General features: G+C 45.5%; 1 protein-coding gene and 1 long non-coding RNA gene across 2 annotated transcripts in view; one reads left to right on the top strand and one right to left on the bottom strand.

The window, feature by feature from the left end:
• LOC125760077 (uncharacterized) overlaps positions 1–5,870 on the top strand; it is a 145,995-nt gene extending 140,125 nt beyond the window's left edge. Inside the window, exon 3 of the long non-coding RNA XR_007417739.1 lies at positions 5,783–5,870. This is a non-coding gene — a long non-coding RNA (uncharacterized LOC125760077). The remainder of the gene's footprint in view (positions 1–5,782) is intronic.
• LOC119407014 (uncharacterized) overlaps positions 1–26,639 on the bottom strand; it is a 59,657-nt gene extending 33,018 nt beyond the window's left edge. Inside the window, exon 1 of the mRNA XM_037673835.1 lies at positions 26,533–26,639. Within this exon, the coding sequence (XP_037529763.1) occupies positions 26,533–26,579 (47 nt within the window). The 5' untranslated portion in view covers positions 26,580–26,639. The remainder of the gene's footprint in view (positions 1–26,532) is intronic.
• Positions 26,640–26,928: the final 289 nt, after the last annotated feature.

The following is a 26,928-nucleotide window of genomic DNA, read 5'->3' as shown; positions in this document are numbered from 1 at the left end:
ATATGGTGTTCCTGAGCCTGCTTCCCTCCGAAGTGGAGCTTGCAGATTACGTTACAACTGATGACGGCATTGTCTTCGCCGGTCACTTGAACGATGACGCGATCATCAGGGCTACCCTCGGTGAGACGGATGAGGCGTCCAACAAAGAACCATGCGATGAACTACGCCCGGTGCGTCACACTGCCAATGAAGCCGCGGACGCTCTCGTCGTTCTAGAGGAGTTTTGTTACGATGTCCCAGGCAATACTCTTGTGCTAGATGGTTCGTCACATGCCCGCAAACTAGTCCTTGCCAACCAACTGTCCACAAAAAAAGAAACAAGCATCACGGACTACTCCTCAAAATAAAGGTATGTGACAAAGGAATTGAAGAAGTGCAATTTTGTTATGCATTCGTTAATTTGGCATTCAGATAAGTCGGACATCATTTTCACTCCCTTGAGATCCGAATTAACGAGGTTTTACTGTAGCGGTATTCGTTATAGCGGGATTCGACATAATGGGAGCAAATGAACAAGGTTCTACTGAATGCCCGTTAAATTAACAGTCTCTTGAATACATAAACAACCCACAACACTAACAAAAGAGATCTCAAGCCAGCGCAATCATTGCTAGCTCCTTTGTTCAGACTAAAAGGCATTAAAATGTGTTAAAAATCAGGCATATCTCACTCTTATTGCTCAAGTGAACCTTGGCTTCCCCGTTGTGGTTCTTGACCAGTTCCTTGGCGCGCTCTAGGTCCTTGATACGCAGCGTGAAGCTTGAACCTTGCTTTTCCTCAACTTCAAGCTGCAAAGATAAGTATTCCATGGGTAATTTTGCCACCTCTTTTACACATCACCATAACGTGCCCTAGGGGCAAACAACGTGCCAGGCATTCTTTATGAAGACTACAGCGATGCTGATATGTCTCAAGCAACAAACAAAAATGGCGTAAAAACAAGTAGTTCATTATTACACCCAAAATACACTCACATCCCACCAGTACCAAGACGATCCCCATTCCTACAACAGATGTGAAGAATGGCATGAAAGAAGATTTTTTATTGGATGCAGCAGAGGAAAAGAATAAAAAAAGAGCCACATGCGAGAGCTAAACAATACTGCGAAGAACACAAAGTGAGATCATGGTACACCATCTTTCTTTAGGTATTGGTAATCATCAACTGGCATACTCTTGCTAGGTCTTAGCAAAGCGTTTGATTGTATGTGCCATACTAAACTGCCAAAATTACAGCTGTCATAGGCAATAGACCCCAAACTGGAAAGAAGCTTCTTATCTCACCAATCACCATTCATCATCATTGTAAACACGCAATCTGCTTTTCTGCCTATTCAATAATAAGTGTACTGTTATTTTTATTTTTTATTAACATTATTAGCACACTTTGTGAGCAATTGCATAATATAAGAAGAATAATCATCAGGATCCCATTGAGTTCAATAACACAGCAGCAAGAATTAGTGAATAGTGCAATAACTTGCAAATATTAATAATAATATTAATATTATAATAATATTAATAATAATATCTGGGGTTTAACGTCCCAAAACTACGATGCGATCATGAGACACGCCGTAGTGGAAGGCTTCCGAAATTTCTACCACCTGGGGTTCTTTAACATGCACCTAAATTGAAGTACACGAGGCTCAAACATCTTCGTCTCCATCGAAAATGCAGTCGCCGTGGCCGGGATTCGATCCCATGACCTTCAGGTCAGCAGTTGAGCGCCATAACCACTAGAACGCCGTGGCGGGGCAATAACTGGCAAATGACCATTCAACACAAACTAAACAGTTTGAATGACAAACAAGCAAAAAATTAGCAGCAACCTCTTTAGGGTCCAAAACCTAATTTTTAACGTGCCTCTTTTCTTTAGCATAAAGGAAAGCTCAGCGGTCAGAGTGTAAGATCATGGAAGGCCAACGTGGAAAATGCCGTCAAACATTTATAATCAAATTTTTCAATTTGTGGCGATTATGGAGTCGTGTACACACAACACATGCTGCAAAAAGTGGGAGGCGAGTGCAAAAGCGCTTCATGTCTGTGCGCAGGGATATGCTCTGCGTGCATGCACTACGCACACATATCCCGCGGCTCGACATGTTCCGCTAGTTGCCGTGAAGGCGGTGCCGCTTCTTAGCATGCAACATTTTTTTTTTACCTCGGAAGCAGCACACAATTGAACAAGGAAGCATGTTAATATGCACACTCTTATTCTGACTGGTAATTATGGTATGCACCATAATGAGCACAAAAAGAAAAAAAAAATGAGGGCCAGGAGGAAGGGAAGGCCACTGTTTCCTCAGTGCTCGCACCACCAGTGCATAGCTGCCCCAGTTTTCTCGTTTGCGCAGTTTGTCAGAAGTGAAAGCATCTTCCTTTAGCATTAACGTCCGAATGTAACTCGGCACCATATAGTATCTTTTGTTCTATGAAAACGCTTCTCAAGAGGTGTCTGCGGCTGGTAATGCCAAACATCTAACTTGCACCACATTTGTAAGTTGCGTGCTAATGCTCGGTGGCTCACATTAACTAAAACCATGGTCCCTCGATACTTTTACTGCTCATGGAACTCCCGCGTAACACAACGGGAGAGCTTCATACACCACCCACACTTTCTGCGCCGCGGCGCTGGCGTAGCTAGAAGGGGGAAGAGGAAGCCGGCTGCTGCTGGCCACCATTAGCGGAGAGTGGGCATGGAGTGGGGTTGTTTGTGCTAAAGTCTCTGTAGTTTGTGCTGGTTGCACCCTTTTTCTTTTCGCGGTCCCTTCGTAGTGATAGCGATGCCCAACACATGCTGTATGACGGGCTGTCACTCGGGATGCAAGGGCACCGTTGAAAAAGTCTCCCTGTTCTGTTTACCAGCCGACGCAGAACACGACAGGTGGAAACGTGCAAACCCGCGACAGGAGAGTATCGGATTTTTGTTCGACTCCAAGTACGTTCGCCTGTGCAAAAAAGATGGTTGATCCCTCCTTCATAGGAATCGGAATAACACGAAAGCAAAGCTTGCCCTTACAGAAGTAACTGAATGTTCACAGAAGTAACTGAATTTATATAGGAGAGTTTGCACAATTTATTGATATCTGACAGCTATAGCACCGTTTACCGTGTACTTAGCTTTAAGTGCACGTTAATGAAACCCAGGTCGTCGAAATTTCCGGAGCCCTCCACTGCGGCGTCCCTCATAATCACATCGTGGATTTGGGGCGTTAAACTCCAGATATTATTATTATTATAGCACCGTTTAACGTGGATGCACCCACTTTGATGACTGGTGGTACATCTCCATCCCGACGACTAAACTCCATGTTAAGTGATTAAACAAACCCTTGTGGTAGCTGTAGTAGTTAACGGTGAAAGCGTAATCAGAGAACGAGGTGTGACAGCCAGAAGAGCGTTGATATTTGACGCTGAACTTGGTCGCCATCCCGCGGCATGTTAAAATGTGATTGAACACCACGGCCGGACTATAATAGAGGGAAACGCAAAGCGCGTCCTGCCGCCCCGGTAGCCCAGCCGCGATTTTTCTCGGAGCGAGCGCGTCAGCGGTGAACGCGGTGTTGCAGCCAGGAGAGGCAGGCTGGCGTCGCAGAGCTATTTTTGGTTTTGATTAGTGGGATGCTATGAGCGAGGCTGACGCTTTTACGACGCTTGGTCTAAGATCGCCACCTCGCGGTGTGTTAAGGCATTGAGAAAATTGAACTTCTATTGAAACCGCGCCGAATGGGACGGACGTGTAATGCATTGCAGGTGCTAATCGCGGAGGCCACGGTACTGACGAATTACTTTACTTTACCGCTCCCAGAGGGCAACATCACCCCGCCGACCGGGAGAGTGGTAGATATAAAATTACACCATCTCCCGCTAAAGGGGACCATGAGGCGATGCGAAGCCGGAGCACTTGCACGATCGCGTTTCGTTGGCGTTCGTTGGGCATGCTACCGACCTCGCGTTGTAGAACGCGAAGAGGGACGCTACGCGCGTCGTATCTTCCATCTAGCCCGGCCGTTAATTCTCACAGGGCGAGCGGGGAACGCGGTCGACAGGCGGGCGAGAGTGGGGCAGCGTAGGAGAGGAGGGAGAAGGCGAGGGGACGCGCATACGCTCGAGATCATCTCGGCGTTGCGCAGGAGAGAATTTCGGCATGTCTAGCCCGCGTGTCAGTGGAAGAGTGGAAAGGGGGAGGGGAGAGGGAAAGTGGAGAGGGAAAGTGGAGAGGGGAGGGAGGGGAGAGGGAATGTGGAGAGGGGAAGACGAGAGGGTGAGTGGAGAGGAGGTGTGGGGAGAGGGTATGCGCATGCGCAGTAAGGGTGGTCACGCCGCACACCACCACCACCACCACCACCACCACCGGATTGAGCTCCGCCTCAAGATACTTCGCATCTAAAAGGCGCGTTTGTAAAGCCTCTATAGTGTCTGGCCGTGGCACAAGGATAGCGTGCCCGGCATCTGTTGTTGCGGACCGAGCGGTCGTGGGTTCGATGCCCGTTGACGGAACTTTTTTTTCTTTGATATCTGATCGTGCAAATTTTTTCTACGTCATTTCCGTGATGGAAATACGTCATTGAAGTCTTGGTGGACGCCGGCATAAATCACTTTCGTGTTAAAAACATGTTGATGCAAGTGGCGTTGTATGTGCAGACGTGTGCACAGTGAATGGAAGCATCGTTTCACTGCCTCGACATCGGCCGAGACTGGTGGAAGACGCCAGGGGCGTAGCCAGAAATTTCTGTCGGGGGGGGGGGCTCCTTTATCTGAAGTGGGGGTCTGGCAGGCAAATCTGATGGAGTGTCATTTTGAGCTCTGTATGCCATTGCAAAAAAAAATTGGGAGGTGCACGGGCCCGGTGTCCCCCCTACCGCTGGCTACGCCACTGGAAAATGCAGTGCCTAGATTGTGCGTGTAGTGTGTGTGAGTGTGTTTGTAGTTTTATGCGAAGTGCGGTGTTCGGAGTGTGTGCGTTTGCTTTACAATGATAGAAAACAAAAAGTGATGCCGTGGGCTAAAATACAATATTTTGTTTTACTTTGATAGTGCTATTTGCCTGTGTTGTCGCTGAATCGAGAAAATTTCTAGAAAGGTTCAAAAAGAGCAATGCAGTTATGTATAATTGATCAGTTTAACTTGAATAACTGGGTTGATAGAAGCACCGGATTGATTTCGCTTTGCGCTGGTGTTTACATACAAGGATCAGGGTGGCTAACTGCAACGCCAACTTAGAACTCGTGGTCATTGTGACAGTATATGGGAATGGAAAAAAAAAAGAGCCATGCATATTACAACTTGGCAGTGTTGTAAAATCTGCATGCGTAAAATCAAAACCTTTCGCTTGAAGGTCGCACGTAGTGCCTACGTATATCTAGCAAGAGCAGTTCACAGTAGTTTCACCTCATTATTATTTTTAATCCTCAAAATCAAAAACGCAAATTATGACAACAAAGAAAGAAAAGGAAAACACGATCATCCCTCTCCGGTTTGTGGCATCTCAATCTGCGCTGTTGCGTTTTAAAGCTATGTTTCACTAAGGATATCTCAGGAGGTTCTTCAAAGCTATTAATGCCAAGTTAGCCTGATATACAGGCTTGTTTCTGGCACGCGAACTTCTATTTGGAGCTTCGTGATGCTCTATGGAATAAAGTGACAATTAGTCCGAAAATGAGCATTACGTGCAGCCAGAGCACAGCTACTCCGCGACCTCTAGCACAAAATATGTTAACCTGTCAGTCATCTAGAACCAATCACAGTGTTCGGTTTAAGCCCGAAAGCGACTATGCAGGAATAGAGAAGTGTAGGAACGTCACGAACACACGCCACTTGACCAGACACTCTCAGTCAAAACATTGCCAGCAGTCAATGACTTGGGCAATTAGACAACACGCATCGTGTACCATATTGACAATACTAATCACTGCTATCATTTGTTAGCTAGAACACGGTGAAGGAAAATATCTGAAGAAATGTATTTGACGGCAAACGCTTCTGCAAACGCGCAACTGCCCTACCAAGCGCGGCAGATCAATGCCCTTCTGCTTACGGTGGCACCTCTGGTGGCCACTTTTTTGTCTCCAATGAAACTTTCGCGGGAGTTTCATGACCAGTAAAAAGTACTCAGGGACCATGCTAAAACTAACACCTATAAGCTGCAAAGCATTCCTAGAAAGGCAGTCACACAGAAAATATCAGCGCAGTGATTCACCTGCTCTTCTACTAACGCAAGCAGGAGTTCAGACTTTACCACTACTAGCCTATTGAGCTTGTCTGAAGCTTCTCTGCCTAATACTATCCAACCGACTAGAAACATGCTTGTGTGTCTAAGTTAGCTTTTCCAAATCTTGCAAACCTTGTTACAACCAGCCGTATACACTAACCACGTGTAATGTTGCCTTTTAGTACTTTTCCTTTGTGTTGTCTGTGAGTGTACTTGGAAGATTTAAATAACTAGGTAGGAAGAAATAGCTTTATTTGGCTGTAATTGTGAACAATTTAAGGAATATTTACTTTTGTTTTCTTTCTCGGCTTTTCTAACATTGTAATAATTCATAGTGAAGTGTAAAATGAACAATACTACTTATGCTAATGTTGTCAATATGCACAATGAACCTGTTCCTTGAAATTCAATATTGGAAACCAGTTGTACATACTGTTCATAGTGTAGTTCATGCTTTAGATTTTGGTAACCATTGTACATTTTTACATAAAACATGTACGTACGCGTGTGTTGAATTCTCGGTGCATGCCCGGCAAGAAACGAAACGACCACCTGTGCTTGCTGGCAATGAACTTACTGGGGCCCGCCTCTGCCCTACTTATCTCGTTATCACAGGCTAGGCGGCGCCACCAAGAAGTCACATACGTACCAGTGTGCAATCATATTTGCATCTGCTATGGTCTTGATACAAGGCTGGCAGCGTGGGAAATAAATTTTGGAACTTCATGGATGATGCACAGGATTCAACATTTCACTCGTCACCAATCTAATAAGCACTCACGCCATGGCCGCTCATGGCCTTAGAGAGCTCATCCGTCTTGGTGTCGTCCCAGTCATGCCTTCCGTCAAACTCTCCCGAGACCATGCGGATGTCCCTTCCCGCGCCCTGCGTAGTAAACCAGCGATGTGCATATTATTTACGAGGCATCTAAAACTGCTGGAAAATGCTTTCTTAAACGAGCCATCTATGGCATCTCTCCCACGTATTTGAAGTGCTGTTGCATTGGTTTCAGTAGTGCAATCTGAGCTATTATTTCAGAACAAAAATATTTGCTTTCGATTAATCGCTGCACGAGAATGGTTTGCTTCCTTCTCCACGCTCTTCCCATAAATCAAGAGAAAGTTGCTTACTTGTTCAAAAAAACGCCAGGCCTGCGCTGAAACCGCAGCACAGTCACAGCGAAAGCTGGAAGAGCGGCGTTTCTAGTTCCGGTTGTAAGCTCTCTTGGGGCTACAAAGACAAGTACCCACTACGCCATAAATCACAATTTTTGTGAAGTCGGGAAGCACCTACTAAGCCATTATTCGTCATTCTGCGGAGAAACGATTCACCAGCAACACGTCTGTAAGGCATTGTGTGCACTTTGTTGATGGGACGACTGATGACGATCAAGAATTATGGCTCAGCCCTTCGTAATGGGTTAAAAGCTTTAAACGGCCCACCAGTTTGCATTGGGTGACGCCCGGTCGTTATTTCCCTCTCCCGCCATGCTGTATAACATACGTTGACGTGGGAGCGCGAGGGGGGGGGGGGCAAGAACTTTACCGAGATCCCGAGGAAATGGATCATGCGCTCATGGGCTTCCTTGGCAACCAATACAAGTGCACTTGCGAGGAACCCAGTCCGCTATAAATCAATATAATTTTTCAGAAGTAGAGAAGCAGGCACTATGCCATTTTTCGTCATTCTACGGAGAGCCGTGGTACCTGCTAAACGCATGTAAGGCATCTTTGTTGAAACAGCGCTCACTAGACGACGACGAAGTAAAAGAAGGCACAGGACAGGCGCTGTCCTGTGCCTGTCCTGTGCACTGTCCTGTGCCTTCTTTTACTTCGTCGTCGTCTAGTGAGCGCTGTTTCAACAAAGATGAACGCATACCAACTCGCTCAAGCTTCCATTCTTATGCATGTAAGGCATTATGCGCTTTGTTGATGCTGTGCCTGATGACGATGAAGCATTATGGCGGAGCCCTTTGTAGTGGGTTGGAAGCATTCAACAACCTACTCGTTGCGCAATTCACATTGTGTGACACCTGGTCGCTGAATTCCCGTTGTGCGACACTTGGTGCTTATTTTACTCTTCTACCACGCTATATTGCATATGCTAATGTGGTTCCTTCCCGACATGAAGCCTGTATAGGACCTTTTGGCAAAGCAGTTTCAAGTACCGGCATGGCTCAGAGGTTGAATGCTGGGCTCCCATGCAGAGGGCCCAGGTTCGAACCTCGTTCCAGCCTGGAATGTTTTTCTCATTTCTTTTATTTTCTTATTTCGAGCGATAGTGGTTACGGACACCGGCAGCGGCGGACAACTACGGCGCCAAAAACGGCCGCTGAAATGATCTCATAACAGCTTTCGCTGTAAAATTCATGCTCATTCTGAATGGCAGCATCAGCACCTGGTGCACTGATGATGCTGGTAAGGAGCTTACTGGTACACGTTCTTGAAAAACTCAGTCGAGAACTTCGAAGGTGATGTTTTCCAGCGAATGTACATTGTGACCAATTGCCCAGCCCTTGTGGTAGCAAATAGTAAATTTTTACAATACACGGCCCTTGGATCAACGAACTACTAGACAAAGCAAACCAGCATCTTTCGTTACATCCGTAGATTCCCGGAACCCGTGTTTTTCTTGTGTCCTGTTAATTTGGAAACAAACAGCAGGGCATGAGATTTCGAAAGCGGAAGAAGCTATCCTGTAATAATGATAAATATACCACATGCCTCCCTTCAAATAGAATTTGTTCATTTTATAGAGGCGCTGCTATATTGCAGTCGTCAAATGCCCATTATTTGATATGCCAAAATTACGAGTTGGAAGGCTATGCACAAAATACTCCTAAACTAAGATATTTATCTGTCAATAGAATTTATTCCAGAGCTGTCGGCGTATTGTGATGTGCTCTATCGTAAGTGCATTCGATAACAGACAGGAGTACCCACAGTAGATTAAGTTAGGGGAGGCCATGTGAGACATAGTTTCCTATAAATACACTAGAGGAAACTCTGCCGCTACTGTCTATGGGAGCTGCAGCACTTGGCGCTTCAGCCTGCATGGGAATGATGAGTAGCACACGGATTTGCCTAAACTTTGTTCTTTTGGATCCGTATGGCTCCTTGTCGCCTGCATCCGCTTTGTCGCAAAATGAAGTTCAGCAAAAGTAAGCAGTTACACTTCACCACTTTAACCTTTCTAGGCTCACCAATTCAACTGAAAATACAAGCGGAGCGCAAAAAAGACGGGACACAAGAGACAAGAAGACGTGACAGGCGCTCACCAATTCAAATCTGCTCACGAAGTTCACAACGGTTCATTATTATATGCGAAATGAACGCCAAAACACAGCAATAAACAAAGCCACAAGTGCGTTCGAAGCCGCAAGAACGAAGATTAGGCAAATCCGTGTAATACACATCATTCCCATGATGGCTGAGCGATTGCAGCACCAGAGTTACCTCTTTCTAAATGAGGGAAATTCTATGGTGTGAGAGGACCTGGGCTTAGTGCATGCATTTTGCACTAAGTGCGACTGAGTAAAACGAGGTGACACGAAATATTAAAGAATACTTTGTAGCTGCAGCATATGGTTTCAGGGTGCCTACTTCGGACGCAACCATATGTTGCTTGCTCAGATGCCGCTGTATGGTGAACCCACCTAGAGACAAGAAACTTGGCGGATACAAACCGTGGCAGTGAACGTCAATCGGTCCCACGAACACTGCCGAACATATATGTCCGTGACCGTCAAATGCGGCGACAGAAAGACCTCGACCACCGCAGAAAGAGCATAAAATTGACCACATGCAACTACTTGACAATGCTGTCGCTAATATCTTTCAGGAGTAGTCATGCCTGAAGCAAATGCTGGACTGCCCCTAAAATCAGTATTTTTTTTTGTAAATCAAACGATGTACTCAGAGTCATCTTTTACTATGGACCGATTTACTCAGCTAGATATTTCTGTCGAAGGTGTTTACGCATAAAAAGACCCTAGATGGTTTTGACAATATTGTACGATTTTAGTGAGCTGGTATCCCAGGTTTTCGATCATGAGCCGACAAATTCAAACACCATGCATCAAGTGTGTAGAATATTACAAGGCACTGAATGAGCGCAACGCTACAGAGCGCTGTAGAGCTGCCAATATTATCTAGCTGCTGCTGACCACGGAAAGTTGCATTGCTGATCGTTACGAAAAACAGCACAAGACTTGGAGGGTAATGGACACACACACACGAGCGCTGAATCACAACGGATATGCATGAGTGAGTTCCCCTCTTGGGCAATTCATCCGATACACTGATATTGAGGGTTATTCTGCCAACTGTATTGTGAAGAAATGTTCGTAATGGATTAACACCTAACAAATTGTATATAAAGAACACACAAATGAAGTACGCAATGCAACCACTGCTGCACTTAGCAGGCCGCTACTTGATGCCATGCTTGAAAGCTAAATCGAAACAACATCACATCAGAACTCAGTCAATGGAATCGCTAATCAAGCATATATTCCGTCATATTTCATAGTCCCGCATAACTGTACATTAAAAAAGCAGATCAGAGAAAGTACCTTGAATAAAGAATAAAAACAAGGCTATTGGACTGCATTAGCACGAAGTGGGATAGCAATGCAAGTACTATCATCATTAGGAAAATAGCATGGGGGAAAGCTTTCTTTCAGTGGTTTTGAGCAGAAAGCCTCTGGCGATTTTGTGGCTCAGATTCAGCAGGCAATTTGCAGTGCTGCGACTAAGCTTTTCGTGCAATTAGCCGCATTGATTTTTCCTCTTGACCCGTGCTAAGGTGCGAGTTCATGGTGGCGATGTCATATCCAAGCTATCAGCCGTGTCAACTTGGGAGTTCTGCAGACGTGCTAAGAGCAAGCGTGGAAAGCAGAGCTTAGAAAAAACAAGGACTCCCCGCTGAAAGAGATTGACCCATCTCGTAGGCTTGTGGGGCAAAAAAAATCTAGCACGATGCTAACCTGGAATGATTTGCTGCAGTATATAGCACGAAAGATTCTGCAAATACATGTAGCTACCAGAGCTTTCATGAAATCTCAGCTGAGGACGGCAGATGGAGTGACAAATTCGAGAAGTTTGCAGGCATAAAATCTAATTGAAATGGAAACAGCTCGGGGATAGGGCAAATTGGGGATCATTTTATGCCCTGGATTGGCGATCATTTTATGCCCTGCAGATGGCATAAAATAGGCAAATTATGGAAGAACGCCGGAGTTTTTTACACGCCGAAACCGCAAGATGGGAGGCGCGCCGATGGGAAATACGGATCGCTTTTGAATAGCTAGAATTGTGTATTGCGCACACAAACCCTAATACACGGGCGCTTGTTGAATTTCGCCCCAGTCGATATAGAGCACCGGCGGCCGAGACCCAGAGCCCCAGTCCTCGAGCTGGAGAAGCTCGTCACCTTATCCGCTGAGGTACAACGTCAGTGCACGGTGTCACGGTGCATGGAGGAGGTGGCATACTGTCATGCATTATATAGCGCTGCTAAATTCATGCTGGAAACCTCGCAAGGTGCCAGATACTTGAGTGGTAATGTAGCCGGAAAGGGTCAGCCATGTTCGAACCGCGCGTCTCGGGTCGCGAAACGTCCGGAATCGATCAGGACCTTACTCAGCTTCTGCCAACAGTCCGGCTCGGGCACAGGGAAACGAAAAAACGGTCGTTAACATTTCACAGCGTTATTACAGGCGCTAACCAGCTAACAAGCGTATCTCACAGCTAACTACAGCGCATGCGTTGCGTGCGTCGCGAGTAAGTTCTAGTGCTGCCAGATGACCTCAAGAGAGGTCAATAGCACAACCCTCCTAAAATCAGTAGGTTTTGCAAAATGTCAGTTGATTAAAAAAGTTAAAACGATGCACTGTTAGTTACAAATTAACAATAAAATATTGCGAAAGTTCAACGTGATCGTTCAGATTTCAAATCAAAGGTTATTTGGAGTTTATAAGGTGGTAGGAAGTCTATGTATGCCACACACATTTTATCAATGAAACTACGCCATGGAATCAATAGAATGGCTACGCGCAATTAACCGTGCGATTAACGATGCACTCTCTGCCCAAACTGCGCTCTTTCTCCTCAACCTCCTCCGGGAGCAGCTTTGCTTTTGCTTATCCTTCGCCAGAGCGCCGTGGCTCTGACTACTTTTTGATTGATTAGTGTTCATGTTACCCTTAAGGGAGCACTACAATTCGAATGGAAAAACCTTATTCGGGTTTATCGGGGCGTGAACTAGCACCTAGCGGGCCGCTGCCACGTTTTAGAGTGCTGGTTTATTAAAGAAGGTGCTCACCAAAGTATGGTCGTTATCTGTGCTGCAGAAGAGAATAAAAATCACGCCATATCCACGAAGTGAATGATGACTGAGGAGCTGGTTCGGAGATAATCGAGTAAACCGTGAATGCTCCATACAATTCCTCCACTCTCATATAAAGAAGTCACACGTTTTTGTAGTAGCGATTGTGGTCAGGTTGTTGTCGAACCACAAGCGGTCGCAGACTTTGCAGCTGTGGCCGAACGTGTGGTCGAGGAAATCGATTAAATTTGGTTTTGCCTGCGTTAATATCATCATCAAGGCGCTCGAAGAAGAAGCGGAAGAAGACTTCTCTTTTGCGCGAGCTGCGCCTGTAGCGGTCGCCTATGGAAATAAGGTTGCGCTTACGACGCGGTACACTGCCGCAGCTTAAGAACCTGGCGAGCCAGCTCCTAAAAACCAATTCTTTTCGCGAGACGGTGGCGTGAATTTATTGTGGAAGGCATCTGTGAAACTCTTTTTCAAGACGTGGCTGCAAATGCGAAAAGAAGCCGAACGTGAAGTGAGTGCGCATGTTAGAACGTTTGTTTTTCGCCCATTTTAGTCACGAAGGACCGTCTGCGCAGTGAACCAGAAGACAAACAAATAAATTGAGAAGGCGCATTTTTAACCTCGGGGACAGCAGAGTCGCTGGAAGAGATGCTCGAACTGCAGAAAACGTATCAGGTTATCATCCACCGCCGGTTTCGCGCCAATATACAATAATTTTGGGGGTTTAACCACGATATGATTACGAGAGACGCCGTAGTGGAGGTCTCCTGGTGTTCTTAAACGTGCACCTAAATCTCAGTGGTATGTACATATGTTCTCTCCTCCTGTTGTGTTTGTGTGCTACTCCTCTGATCTAATCACCCTCCCGCGAGTTCATTGCGATCAGCGGGTGTTCTCTTTTGTGACCAACACGTGTTCCGAGCAGCATTCGCGTCCCGAGAGCTGCGAAAAATTCAAGATGATAGATGTGATTGTCACTGAACGGCGTCGCGTTGAAGAGGAAGGCCGAACCTATGGAGAAAACGAGCGCGTTGGGGAAACTATCATTTCCAAACTGCTTCGCCAATAGCTGCTTACAAGGTCGTTTCTAGGCTGCAATATTGTGGCGAACATGATTAAGGTATTTTTCTGATCTCCAAGTATTTTTTAACAGAAAAAAGTTTCCAATGTCTGACACGCAGTGACAAGAACAAAAAATGACCTTCGCGTTTAGAGTGAGGACATCTTTACAGAAACGCCATAACAAATGCACGACTGGCCTTATCCTGCACTACAAACCATCTAGAATGCATCAAATTATAAAAAATCAGCACATTTATATTATATTTGAATTGATAGTTTTCCTATTTTGGCATACTGCAATGATCCCTATAGCAGCTGTAAGTTTCTTTCCATTTGTGCTAGGCTGCTGAAATTTAGAATACACTCAACTGCCGATCTTTCGGACGCCCGATTTTGCGGACATGCTCGAAAATTCGGACGCTTTCGCGGCACCGTCACCAGTCCCATAGACGTCCGAAAGAACGTCCGAAATTTCAGACGCTGGAACTCTACGGCGTCCGATTTTTCGGACTTTCCGCAAAACTGCGGGTCCGAAAGGCATTAATTGAAGACCCTATCTCTGCCGCGTCTATCATCTCGTAGGATCGAACCAGCGCTTACGCGAGTCCGTCTGTTTGCGACAGTAGCAGAGTCTTAAAGGCAGCTTTGCCGCAATGCTGAATTGTTCTGGGGTGAAGCAGACCAGAAATTCAAAGGGGCTGCTATCACGGCACCGTGCGGCAAGGATGTCAAAAAAAAACCTTGTGGAGTGGAGGCGGCGCACCGCCGCTGAAGCTGACGCCCGCCATATTGCTCCAGGCAGAAAACGTGTGGGTTGTCGCTTGAGAGAGAGAGAGAGATAGACATAACTTTATTTGTGTCCTTGCTGGGGTCAAGGGAGGCGGGGGCCTGGAGACTAGCCCTACCGAAGCCGCCCTTCCTCAGGCGGCGGCCAGACGCTGGGTCTTGGCGGCGTCTACGGCCAGCCGGACTGCCCAGAGTTCGTCATCTGGGCACGCGCTGAGCAGCATAGCCTCCCACTGCTCGGGCGTGGTTATCTTAAGTTTAGGGTTCTTGCTGTATTTGATGGTGTGTGTCGCTGGTGGTCGTCGCTTGAGCGCGCGCGTTGATGCTGCCTGTGGCTGATGACGATGAAGAATTATGGCTAAGCCTTTTGTAATGAATTTGCAGCAATTAACGACTTGGTCACTCCTTGTGCAATTAGCATTGTGTGACGCCTGGCCATTATTTCACTCTTTTGACACGCTATATTACACATTTAACGCGATTCCTACTGGTTTTGGGACGTTAAAGCCAAGATAGTATTATTAACGCGATTCCTTGCCCGACATGACACCTGCAAGGATGTCTTTGCAAAGGTTCTAGCCACTAGTGTGGCTCTGTGGTAAAATACTCGACTGCCACGCAGAGGACCCGGGTTCAAATCCCGTCTGAGCCTGTCTATTTTTATTTCATGTTTTTCTTATTTCGCGCGATAGTGGCTATCGGACACCGGCGGCGGCGGCGGACAACAACCTCACTGCGTTGTGATCTGATAACAGTTTTTCGCTGTAAAATCAGGCTTCCCTACATTTCAAAAGAAATCAACCCGAAAAAAAAATCGGCAGATCCCACGCGTTGTGGGAATCTGTTTCATGCGAAGCAGTCAGCGAGTACTTCTATGCTGTATCTTATGGCTTTGAGACAAGCGTTACGTTGTGGATCAACGTGTTTTGTAGGTGTAGTAGCTGTGTTCACATCGTGGGCTTACCAGGCACTTCGACAACACTGGCGTTTGAAGGGCAACTTTATGGTGCAACGTAACGTCAGCCCTCACGTTAAAGTACATACGTCAGTATTATCGAAACTAAGTGCACTTGATGGTGCATCGATTGCGATATCATGCCTAAATTTCGTAAATGTGTTCCTCTAGCGTCGAGCAATGCTTCAATAAAGCTTGTTAAAACATAGGAATACAAATGTAAGGTTTATCACACTGCTATAGAAGCGGAGCCAACACTGGAACCACAGACGTTAATCAGATATGACGCCTGTATCGTAGGAGTATATACGTACTGTGTATTGCTTTCTTGCAAAATTAGATAGGCAGCACCACAACCACACATGCCGATGCACCGTCATTACGCCTGCATAGGCTGTTGTTCCAAACCAGTCTATATACCTGACTGCCTCTGTGGTAAAATACTTGATTGCCACGCAGAATGCTTGGGTTCGATTCCTGCTGTGAACCTAATATTTATCCTTTCCACTCGTCGGATCAACGCTGCCGATGTCGTTTTTCTTTTAACGCTCTCGCATTTAAATTACTAACGTCTGCTCTCACCGTTCCTGGGTAGATATAGACTTTCAATCACCTGTGGCGCATAATCGTACCACACGGCCAGTGGTAAACGGCTATGTGCCACACGGTTCTGGAGGAAAGGGTTTGATGACGTACGCGACAGGATTTTCCCGTTATTCATGTCATGACCCGACAGTCATATCTGTCAAATCCTCTTACCCTCATGTGCCGATTTTCGTCTACACCAAGTTAAGGAGGCGTAGGCCGCTAGGTAGATAGATTCCAGGCGTAGGCCAAGCTTCCAGGCGTAGGCGGCTAGGTAGATAGATTCGTACACAGAAACGCTGAATGAGCCAAAGGTTCGCTAAAAAATGCTTCGCATTTAGAACTCCCAGATCGGAATAAGAACGCGACTGACAAGGACTGCTATTTTTAAAAATTTGTACACTAGCGTAAACAAGAGCTGCAGCAAGCCAGTCAATTAATCAGCTTTCGTATCTCTTCTTTTGCTGTGTTTGCTTTCTAAGGGCGCGTTTTTCAGGTGGTGAGTTTCGGGATTGTCTGCATTATGCGTAACCAAGAGCTGCACCAAACTGGTGAACTATTCTGCTTTAGTATCTTCTCTTTTGCTCAGTTCAGATTTTGAGGGCGCGGGTGTTTCATACGGCTAGTTTCATGACTGTCTTCATTATGATGCATTTTGAAGTTATTGGGGATTTGTTACTTTATTGATTCACGTATAAACCGCATCGTATATACTTTTTTTTTCTTTTAAAATTGTATAAAAGCCGGGGATGAATAAAATTTTATGTACCACTCATTAACTCCACCATGTGCTTCATTTCGGGACTGCTGCATGCAAATTCTACGTGTTATGAGGCACGCTTCAGCCCATGTATTATGACGTAAAAAACTGCCTTTTTCAACCTTGCACGACAAAAAAAAATTCGGCCAAATATATGACACTAACTGTCCAGTTGTCATGCTGAAACGCCCCCGCGGAAGCTCACAATTACGCTGCCCGCGCTTCAAGCTGCGCTGCCTCTTGCCTGGAGCAAGATGGCTGCCAACCGGTTTCCCAGGCTTCACCGCTCGCGTGGGCACGTATAGATGACCTCCACTCCAGAAGCTTTTTTAAACCTCCTTGCCGTGCGGCGATGTCCCTACGCATAAGGTGCGGAAATGCACGGAGGCTTGATGGCGGCAGGTGACTAGCACGCCAGTACGACTTAATCGGTGACAACCCTTACGATAAGCATCTTCAGGTAACTGCTCGGTAGTGCATGTGGCCTAGCGCAGTTGCATGCGTGCTGCCTCTTTGTGTGAGACCGCTAAGTGCGCAGCACAGACGCGTCGCCTTTACGAACGAACGAAACCAGTTCGCCAATGCCGCGCCCGCGTGCGGTCGGGAACGGAGTGGGCATCACGAACCCTTTTATTACAAATGCGTGCTTACGGTTCAGCAACAGTACAGTGACGGCGCCAGCTTATTTGACGATGTGCTGCACACAGCTAGAAACGATAGGCTACACACGACAGCAAATGCTGCGTATCGGCGGAGATTCGGTGATGTGTGTGTGCGTGTTTACGTGGACACACGCACTGCGGAAAGCCGGACGAGTCGTCCGCTCGACCGCCACTGTCTGTGTTCCGCGTCATCGTTTCCAAACGCTTCAAGCGAGAGAGCCGTAATCCATTCAGCGCTTTGCTCGTATCAGCGGCGCTCATCACGAGACGCAAATTTGCAAGTAACGGTTAGCACGTAGTTAAGCGGGATTCGCGGCAGGTACCGAATTTATTTGCGAGAGCCTTGGCGCGCACCAAAATGCCTCATAAGTGTACTGGGAGGCATTAAACTCTTTCGCATGTGGCTGTGGCGCTTTGAACGCTTGAGCAGAATAAAAAATCACGAACTTGTTTTTTCTGACTGCTCGTTTTTTCGGACAATATCGCGGTCTTTAGAGAATCCGAAAAAATTGCACGTTGACTGTATGTTCTAATAACAAGAAAATATTCTATCTCTGAAATTTTCACCACGACTGGCCGGTGGAAAAGTTCAAAAGTTGACTATCCAGTCCCGCACACATCTTAAGAATTGTCTGTACAGTAACTCTGCCACATATTAAACACTGAAACAGAAAGTATTAGCGATTACAGCTACTACTTTAGGGAGCATATCGTCGTCATAATCATCAGCAGCCCGACTGCACGCAATACAGGGCAAATGCCTCTCTCATGTTCCGCCAATCAACCCCAAATCAATCCCGCCAATCAACAAGCTTACCGCACTGGAGCGCTCTCAACCAATATTTGAGTGAAACGACCGTGTACTTGGACCTGTCAACCTACCGCTTATCAGGAACGATTATGCTTGCTAGCTGCGTGCGGCCATCAAAATTGCGACGTGCTGTGACGCCAACGCCTAGAGCCGCTTATTTCGCCATGGTCTGTGCACAGAGATGCTTCGTTTGGATTATGGATGGGAGAGCTGCAATACTGTGCCAGGTGAGTGAAATCACGTGGTTTTAGTATTTCATGTTATGTGGCTTTTTTAAACGCCAGCAAAAATTGTCCCGTAGAATGTACGTTGGCACAAAAAATTCTCTCAGCTTTAGAATGCCCTCTGAAATTAATTTTAATGAATCAGAGCAGCAATATATTGAAAACAATTTACATTGTGTTGCCTCGAGAAAGGCATTCGGGTACAAAATAAAAAAAGACTGATAGAAATCGGATGAACGGTTCCAGAGATATCTCAAAACTAAGCGGCCTCACCAGCCAAAAGTCATCTTGAGCAAAGATTGTCTTCGAAAGTTTAAAACACACATCCCATTCTAAAATGACCCTGCTGATTTTGAAAAATGCGTTTTTTGCACTTCTATGGCTTGGCACCTTTCCTGGGGTCTTTCTTGTTTGTTGGGTTTGTACATGTCTGTGTTTGATCGCCGAGGTTAATTTGAGACGACAAGCACATTTCCACTATGTATTCACATGACGCCCGTGCACGCTGAAGATACGTGGGCTGGCAAAGTCGACGCAATTATCTTTTCCAATAGAATAGAAGCTGCTTCGCTGAAAGAGGGGTCTTCATAATCGTTGGCAGCGCGCTTCACCACGAGGACGCGCATAAGCGCGGACGTGTACAGACGCACATTGACAAGTTTTTTCCGGCCGCTGCGCCAATAAAGGTGCTTTTTTCCGGTTAATCCTCTTTTTTCGGACTCCCGATTATTCTGACTTTTCGTCGGACCCTGCCGAATCCGAATAAACGGTCGGCGACTGTATACGGTAATGGGCATTTCCCTCGTGCAGTAGAATAAACATTCCAGTTTTACCGGCTGAATACTAATGAGGTGTAGAATGATTGACCCTGCACATGTTTGAAGTGACCAGACGGCGTATCCATATTACTGGGAGCCAAACTAACAAGGTTAGACTGAATGCCCGTTGAATTAACAGTCTCTTGAATACATACACAACAACCCAGAACACTAACAAAAGAGATCCCAAGCCAGCGCAATCTGTCCTAGCTCCTTTGTTCAGACAAAAAGGCATCAAAATGTCTTAAAAAGTGGGCATGTCTCACTTTTGTCTCTGGTCGAGACACTGGCTCCACTCGGCTTGTGTCCTTCGACAAAACTTTTGGCCGCGTTAAGGTCCTTGACCTTCACAGAGAACTCATGGCCCTGCTTACTGTCCACCTCCAGCTGCAAAGATGTGTATTCCATGAGTAATTTTGCCATCTCTTTTACACAATACCATAAGGTGCCCTAGCGGCAAACAACATGCCAGGCATTCTTTATGAAGACTACAGGGATGCTGACATGTCTCAAGGAACAAACAAAAATGGCGTAAAAACAAGTAGTTCATTATTACACCCAAAATACACAAACACCCAACGACTAAGATGATCGCCATTCCTACAACAGATGTCACGAATGGCTGGTTTTGTTTTAAAACGCCAGCAAAAATTGTCCCGTAGCATGAAGTTTGGCACAAAAAATGCGATCACTTTTAGAGTGCCCTGTACAATTATTTTAACGAACCACAGAAGCAATAGTATATTGAAAAAAAAATTACATTGTACTGCCTCGAGAAATTCATTCGGCGGTTCGCTTGCGCACGCGACGAGATCGGCGACTTGCTGCCAGATGTTGCAGCTATCGAAAGAAAGCTGATGCGTCGTGGCTGGGCAAACTCTCAGAAGAAAATCACATATTTTTTTAACATGTGAGAAATAAAGGTTCGTTCACATCTCCGATAAAATGCGTGGTTGTCATTTTTTCAATTAATTTATTCTACGTTCCTCGGAGCAGCGTAGGTTTGTGCCGCGGACTTTCTTAGGCATTATGTGCCCGCTGTTGTGGGGCAACAATGACCGTCACTGCCTATATTCTCGGTTTTTCGTTTATACGACGCCCGGATTACACGACGATTTTGCGCGGTCCCCTGAAAGTCGTATAATCGAAGTTCCACTGTATTGCGCTGGTTAGTTGGGTCATGACAGATATGCTCATTTTTCTTTATAATATGTGATATGAACTATTCGAATTCGCTTCGACCAAATCACAATTCGCTTCGGACCTAAAATTTACTATTCGCACAAGCTTAGTAGAATCTCATCAATTCGGCCCCCGTTAATTCAAGAATTCGGATAATTCGTCATTCCCACACTTTCCGTTCAAAAATGTTCATATCCCTATGGCAACAAACATTCGCCAATTCAACGCAAAATTGCATGCGCACTGGTTAATTTGGACTGGAGGCAAGCCAAAGACGGCGAAACTAAAACTGTGTCTCGGAGGCCATAATATTTATCGCACTGCATTTTCTTTGCCGCACATGTGCAAACTTATGGTCTCCGAGATGGGCTCCGGCAGCAACGGCATAGCAATGGTGCGCTGTTGATGCCGATCGCGGAGGCCAAGGAAGATCGCATTTGTTTTCGAAATCTGATGAAAGGGGACGCAAGGTGGTTTTTTGGAGCAGGCATCATAATCATCATCCTGTCTTCGGCGGAGAACGGATAACAAAGAAACAAGACCTCAGACGGATAGCGTGCGCAACTGCAGGCGTCGGTTGCGTTTTTTTTCCCCGTCTTCGGTGCATTCTGACAAATCGGCGTTTCGGCAGTGTCGATAACAAAGAAACAAGGCCTCCGACAATATGGTGTTCCTTGGCCTGCTTCCCTCCGAAGTGGAGCTTGCAGATTACGTTACAACTGATGACGGCATTGTCTTCGCCGGTCAATTGAACGATGACTCGATCATCAGGGCTACCCTCGGTGAGACGGATGAGGCGTCCAGCAAAGAACAATGCGATCAACTACGCCCGGTGCGTCACACCGCAAAAGAAGCCACGGACGCTCTCGTCGTTCTAGAGGAGTGTTGTAACGATGTCCCAGGCAATACTCTTGTGCTAGAGGGTTCGTCACATGCCCGCAAACTAGTCCTTGCCACCCAACTGTCCACAAAAAAACAAACAAGCATCACAGACTACATCTCAAAATAAAGGTATGTGACAAAGGAATCGAAGAAGTCCATTTTTGTTATGCATTCGTTAATTTGGCATTCAGATAATTCGGACATCATTTTCACTCCCTTGAGATCCGAATTAACGAGGTTTTACTGTAGCGGTATTCCTTATAGCGGGATTCGACATAATGGGAGCAAATTAACAAGGTTCTACTGAATCCCCGTTAAATTAACAGTCTCTTGAATACATAAACAACCCACAACACTAACAAAAGAGATCTCAAGCCAGCGCAATCATTGCTAGCTCCTTTGTTCAGACTAAAAGCCATTAAAATGTGTTAAAAATTAGGCATATCTCACTCTTATTGCTCAAGTGAATCTTGCCTTCCCCGTTGTGGCTCTTGACCAGTTCCTTGGCTCTCTCAAGGTCCTTGACACGCAGCGTGAAACTTGAACCTCGCTTTTCCTCCACCTCCAGCTGCAAAGATAAGTATTCCATGGGTAATTTTGCCACCTCTTTGACACAACACCATAACGTGCCCTGGGGGCAAACAACGTGTCAGGCATTCTTTATGAAGACTACAGCGATGCTGACATGTCTCAAGCAACAAACAAAAATGGGCCTAAAAACAAGTAGTTCATTATTACACCCAAAATACACTCACATCCCACCAGTACCAAGATGATCCGCATTCCTACAACAGATGTCAAGAATGGCATCAAAAAAGATTTTTATTGGATGCAGCAGAGGAAAAGAATAAAAAAAGAAGAGCAACATGCGAGAGCTAAACAATACTGCAAAGAACACAAAGTGAGATCATGGTACACCATCTTTCTTTAGGTATTGGTAATCATCAACTGACATACTCTTGCTAGGTCTTAGCAAAGCATTTGATTGTATGTGCCATACTAAACTGCCAAATTACAGCTGTCATAGGCAATAGACCCCAAACTGGAAAAAAGCTTACCTCACCAATCACCATTCATCATCATTGTAAACACGCAATCTGTTTTTCTGCCTATTCAATAATAAGTGAACTGTTATTTTTATTTTTTATCAACATTATTAGCACACTTTGTGAACAATTGCATAATATAAGAATAATCATCAGGATCCCATTGTGTTCAATAACACATCAGCAAGAATTAGTGAATAGTGCAATAACTGGCAAATATTAATAATAATAATAATAGTAATAATAATATTAATAATATTATCTGGGGTTTAACGTCCCAAAACTACGATGCGATTATGAGACACGCCGTAGTGCAAGGCTCCCGAAATTTCGACCACCTGGGGTTTTTTAACATGCACCTAAATTGAAGTACACGAGGCTCAAACATCTTCGTCTCCATCAAAAATGCAGTCGCCGTGGCCGGGATTCGATCCCATGACCTTCAGGTCAGCAGTCGAGCGCCATAACCACTAGAGCACCGTGGCGGGGCAATAACTGGCAAATGACCATTCAACACAAACTAAACAGTTTGAATGACAAACAAGCAAAAAAAAGAGTACTCATCGCTTTATCCTTACACACTTATGTAACAGCAACCTCTTTAAAGGGTCCGACAACTAATTTTTACAGTGCCTCTTTTCTTTAGCATAAAGGAAGCCTCAGCGGTCAGAGTGTAAGATCATGGAAGGCTAACGCGGAAAATGCCGTCAAACATTTATAATCAAAATTTTCAATTTGTGGCGATTATGGAGTCGTGTACACACAACACATGCTGCAAAAAGTGGGAGGTGAGTGCAAAAGCACTTCATGTCTGTGCGCAGTGATTTGCTCTGGGCGCGTGCTCTCCGCACACATCTCCCACGGCTCGACATGTTCCGCTAGTCGCCGTGAAGGCGGTGCCGTTCTTAGCATGCAACCTTTTTTTTTTACCTCGGAAGCAGCACACAATTGAACAAGGAAGGATATTAATATGCACAATCTTATTCTGACTGCTAATTATGGTGCGCACTATAATTAGCACCAAGAGAAAAAAATGAGGGCCAGGAGGAAGGGAAGGCCACTGTTTCCTCAGTGTTCGCACCACCAGTGCATAGCTGCCCCAATTTTCTTGTTTGCGCAGTTTGTCAGAAGTGAAAGCATCTTCATTTAGCATTAACGTCCGAATGTAACTAGACACCATATAGTACCTTTTGTTCTATGAAAACGCTTCTCAAGAGGTGTCTGCGGCTGGTAATGCGAAACATCTAACTTGCACCACATTTGTAAGTTGCGTGCTAATGCTCGGTGGCTCACATTAACTAAAACCATGGTCCCTCGATACTTTTACTTGTCATGAAACTCCCGCGTAACACAACGGGAGAGCTGCATACACCACCGACACTTTCCGCGTCGCGGCGCTGGCGTCGCTAGAAGGGGGACGAGGAAGCCGGCTGCTGCTGGCCACCATTAGCGGAGAGTGGGCATGGAGTGGTGGTGTTTGTGCAAAGGTCTCTGTAGTTTGTGCTGGTTGCACCCTTTTTCTTTTCGCGGTCCCCTCGTAGTGACAGCGATGCCCAACACATGCTGTATGCCGGGCTGTCACTCGGGATGCAAAGGCATCGTCGAAAAAGTCTCCCTGTTCTGTTTACCAGCCGACGCATAACAACACGACAGGTGGAAACGTGCAAACCCGCGACAGGAGACACTCCGATTTTTTTTCGACCCCAAGTACGTTCGCCTGTGCAAAAAACATTTTGATGCAAGTGACATTGTACGTGCGGACGTGTGCACAGTGAATGGAAGCGTCGTTTCATTGCCTCGAGATCGACCGAGACTGGTGGAATATTTTGTCGGGGGGGGGGGGGGGGGGCTCCTTGATCTGAAGCGGGGGTCTGGCAGGCAAATCTGATCGAGTGTCATTTTGAGCTCTGTATGCCATTGCAAAAAAAAATTTCGGGGGGTGCACGGGCCCGGTGTCCCCCCTCCCGCTGGCTACGCCACTGGAAAATGCAGTGCCTAGATTGTGTGTGTAGTGTGTGTGAGTGTGTTTGCAGGTTTACGCGAAGTGCGGTGTTCGGAGTGTGTGCGTTTGCTTTACAATGATAGAAAACAAAAAGTGACGCCATGGGCTAAAATACAATATTTTGTTTTACTTTGATAGTGCTGTTTGCTGGTGTTGTCGCTGAATCGAGAAAATTTCTAGAAAGGTTCAAAAAGAGCAATGCAGTTATGTATAATTGATCAGTTTAACTTGAATAACTGGGTTTATGGAAGCACCGGGTTGATTTCGCTTTGCGCTGGTGTTTACATACAAGGATCAGGGTGGCTAACTGCAACGCCAACTTAGAACTCGTGGTCATTTTGACAGTATATGGGAATGGATAAAAAAAAGAGCCATGCATATTACAACTTGGCAGTGTTGTGAAATCTGCATGCGTAAAATCAAAACCTTTCGCTTGAAGATCGTACGTAGTGCCTATATCTAGCAAGAGCAGTTCACAGTAGTGTCACCTCATTATTATTTTTAATCCTCGAAATCAAAAACGCAAATTATGACAACAAAGAAAGAAAAGGAAAACACGAGCATCCCTCTCCGTTTTGTGGCATCTCAATCTGCGCTGTTGCTTTTTAAAGCTATGTTTCACTAAGGATATCTCAGGAGGTTCTTCAAAGCTATTAATGCCAAGTTAGCCTGATATACAGGCTTGTTTCTGGCACGCGAACTTCTATTTGGAGCTTCGTGATGCCCTATGGAATAAACTGACAATTGGTCCGAAAATGAGCATTACGTGCAACCAGAGCACAGCTACTCCGCGACCTCTAGCACAAAATATGTTAACCTGTCAGTCATCTAGAACCAGTCACAGTGTTCGGTTTAAGCCCGAAAGCGACTATGCAGGAATAGAGAAGTGTGGGAACGTCACGAACACACGCCACTTGACCAGACACTCTCAGTCAAAACACTGCCAGCAATCAATGACTTGGGCAATTTGACAACACGCATCATGTACCGTATTGACAATACTAATCACTGCTATCATTTGTTAGCTAGAACACGGAGAAGGAAAATATGTAGAAACAGCGCTAAAAGACGGGACGAACGAGGAAAGGACACTGTCCTCGTTCGTCCCGTCTTTTAGCGCTGTTTCTACAGTTAATCATGAACCAACCAGCCCAAATGCGTACCTTATTGAAGAAGTGTATTTGACGGCAAGCGCTTCCGCAAACGTGCACTGCCCTACCAAGCGCGGCAGATCAATGCCCTTCTGCTTACGGTGGCGCCTCTGGTGGCCACATTTGTCCCTAATGAAACTTTCGCGGGAGTTTCATGACCAGTAAAAAGTACTCAGGGACCACGCTAAAACTAACACCTATAAGCTGCAAAGCATTCCTAGAAAGGCAGTCACACAGAAAATACCAGCGCAGTGATTCACCTACTCTTCTACTAACACAAACAGGACTTGAGACTTTACCACTACTAGCCTATTGAGCTTGTCTGAAACTTCTCTGCCTAATACTATGCAACCGACTAGAAACATGCTTGTGTGTCTAAGTTAGCTTCTCCGAATCTTGCAAAGCTTGTTATAACCAGCCGTATACACTAACCAAGTGTAATGTTGCCTTTCAGTATTTTTCCTTTGTGTTGTCTGCGAGTGTACTTAGAAGATTTAAATAACTAGGTAGGAAGAAATAGCTTTATTTGGCTGTAATTGTGAACACTTTAAGCAATATTTACTTTCGTTTTCTTTCTCTGCTTTACTAACATTGTAATAATTCATAGTGAAGTGTAAAATGAACAATACTACTTATGCTAATGTTGTCAATATGCACAATGAACCTGTTCCTTGAAATTCAATATTGGAAACCAGTTGTACATACTGTTCATAGTGTAGTTCATGCTTTAGATTTTGGTAACCATTGTACATTTTTACATAAAACATGTACGTATGCGTGTGTGTTGAATTCTCGGTGCATACCTGGCGAGAAACGAAATGAGCAGCTGTGCTTGTTGGCAATGAACTTACTGGGGCCCGCCTCTGACCTACTTCACTTTATCTCGTTATCACAGGCTAGGTGGTGCCACCAACAAGTCACATATGTGTGCAATCATATTTGCATCTGCTATGATCTTGATACAAGACTGGCAGCGTGGTAAATAAATTTTGGAACTTCATAGATGATGCACAGGATTCAAAATTTAACATCTTACCAATCTAATAACCACTCACCCCATGGCTACCAACATGGCGCGCCACTGCATCTGTTTTCTCCTCATTCCACTCTTTAAAGCACTCCACTGTCGCTAGGAGCTTGCGAGCCTTGTTCGTAGCTGCCTGCGTAGCAAACAAGCGATGTGCATATTATTTAACAAGGCATCTAAAACTGCTGGAAAATGCGTTCTTAAAAGGGCCATCTATGGCATCTCTTCCACATACTTGAAGTGCTGTTGCATTGGTTTCAGTAGTGCAATCTCAGCTATTATTTCACAACAAAAATATTTGCTTTCGATTAATCGCTGCATGATAATGGTTTGCATCCTTGTCCACCCTCTTCCCATAAGTCAAGAAAAAGTAGCTTTCTTGTACACAAAATTCATGCTCATTCTGAATGGCAGCATCAGCACC

Source organism: Rhipicephalus sanguineus, chromosome 10, assembly GCF_013339695.2.
Source record: "Rhipicephalus sanguineus isolate Rsan-2018 chromosome 10, BIME_Rsan_1.4, whole genome shotgun sequence".
Classification (NCBI taxonomy): domain Eukaryota; kingdom Metazoa; phylum Arthropoda; class Arachnida; order Ixodida; family Ixodidae; genus Rhipicephalus; species Rhipicephalus sanguineus.
The sequence above is the reverse complement of the archived record's forward strand: the minus strand, read 5'-3'. Positions and strand labels throughout refer to the sequence as shown.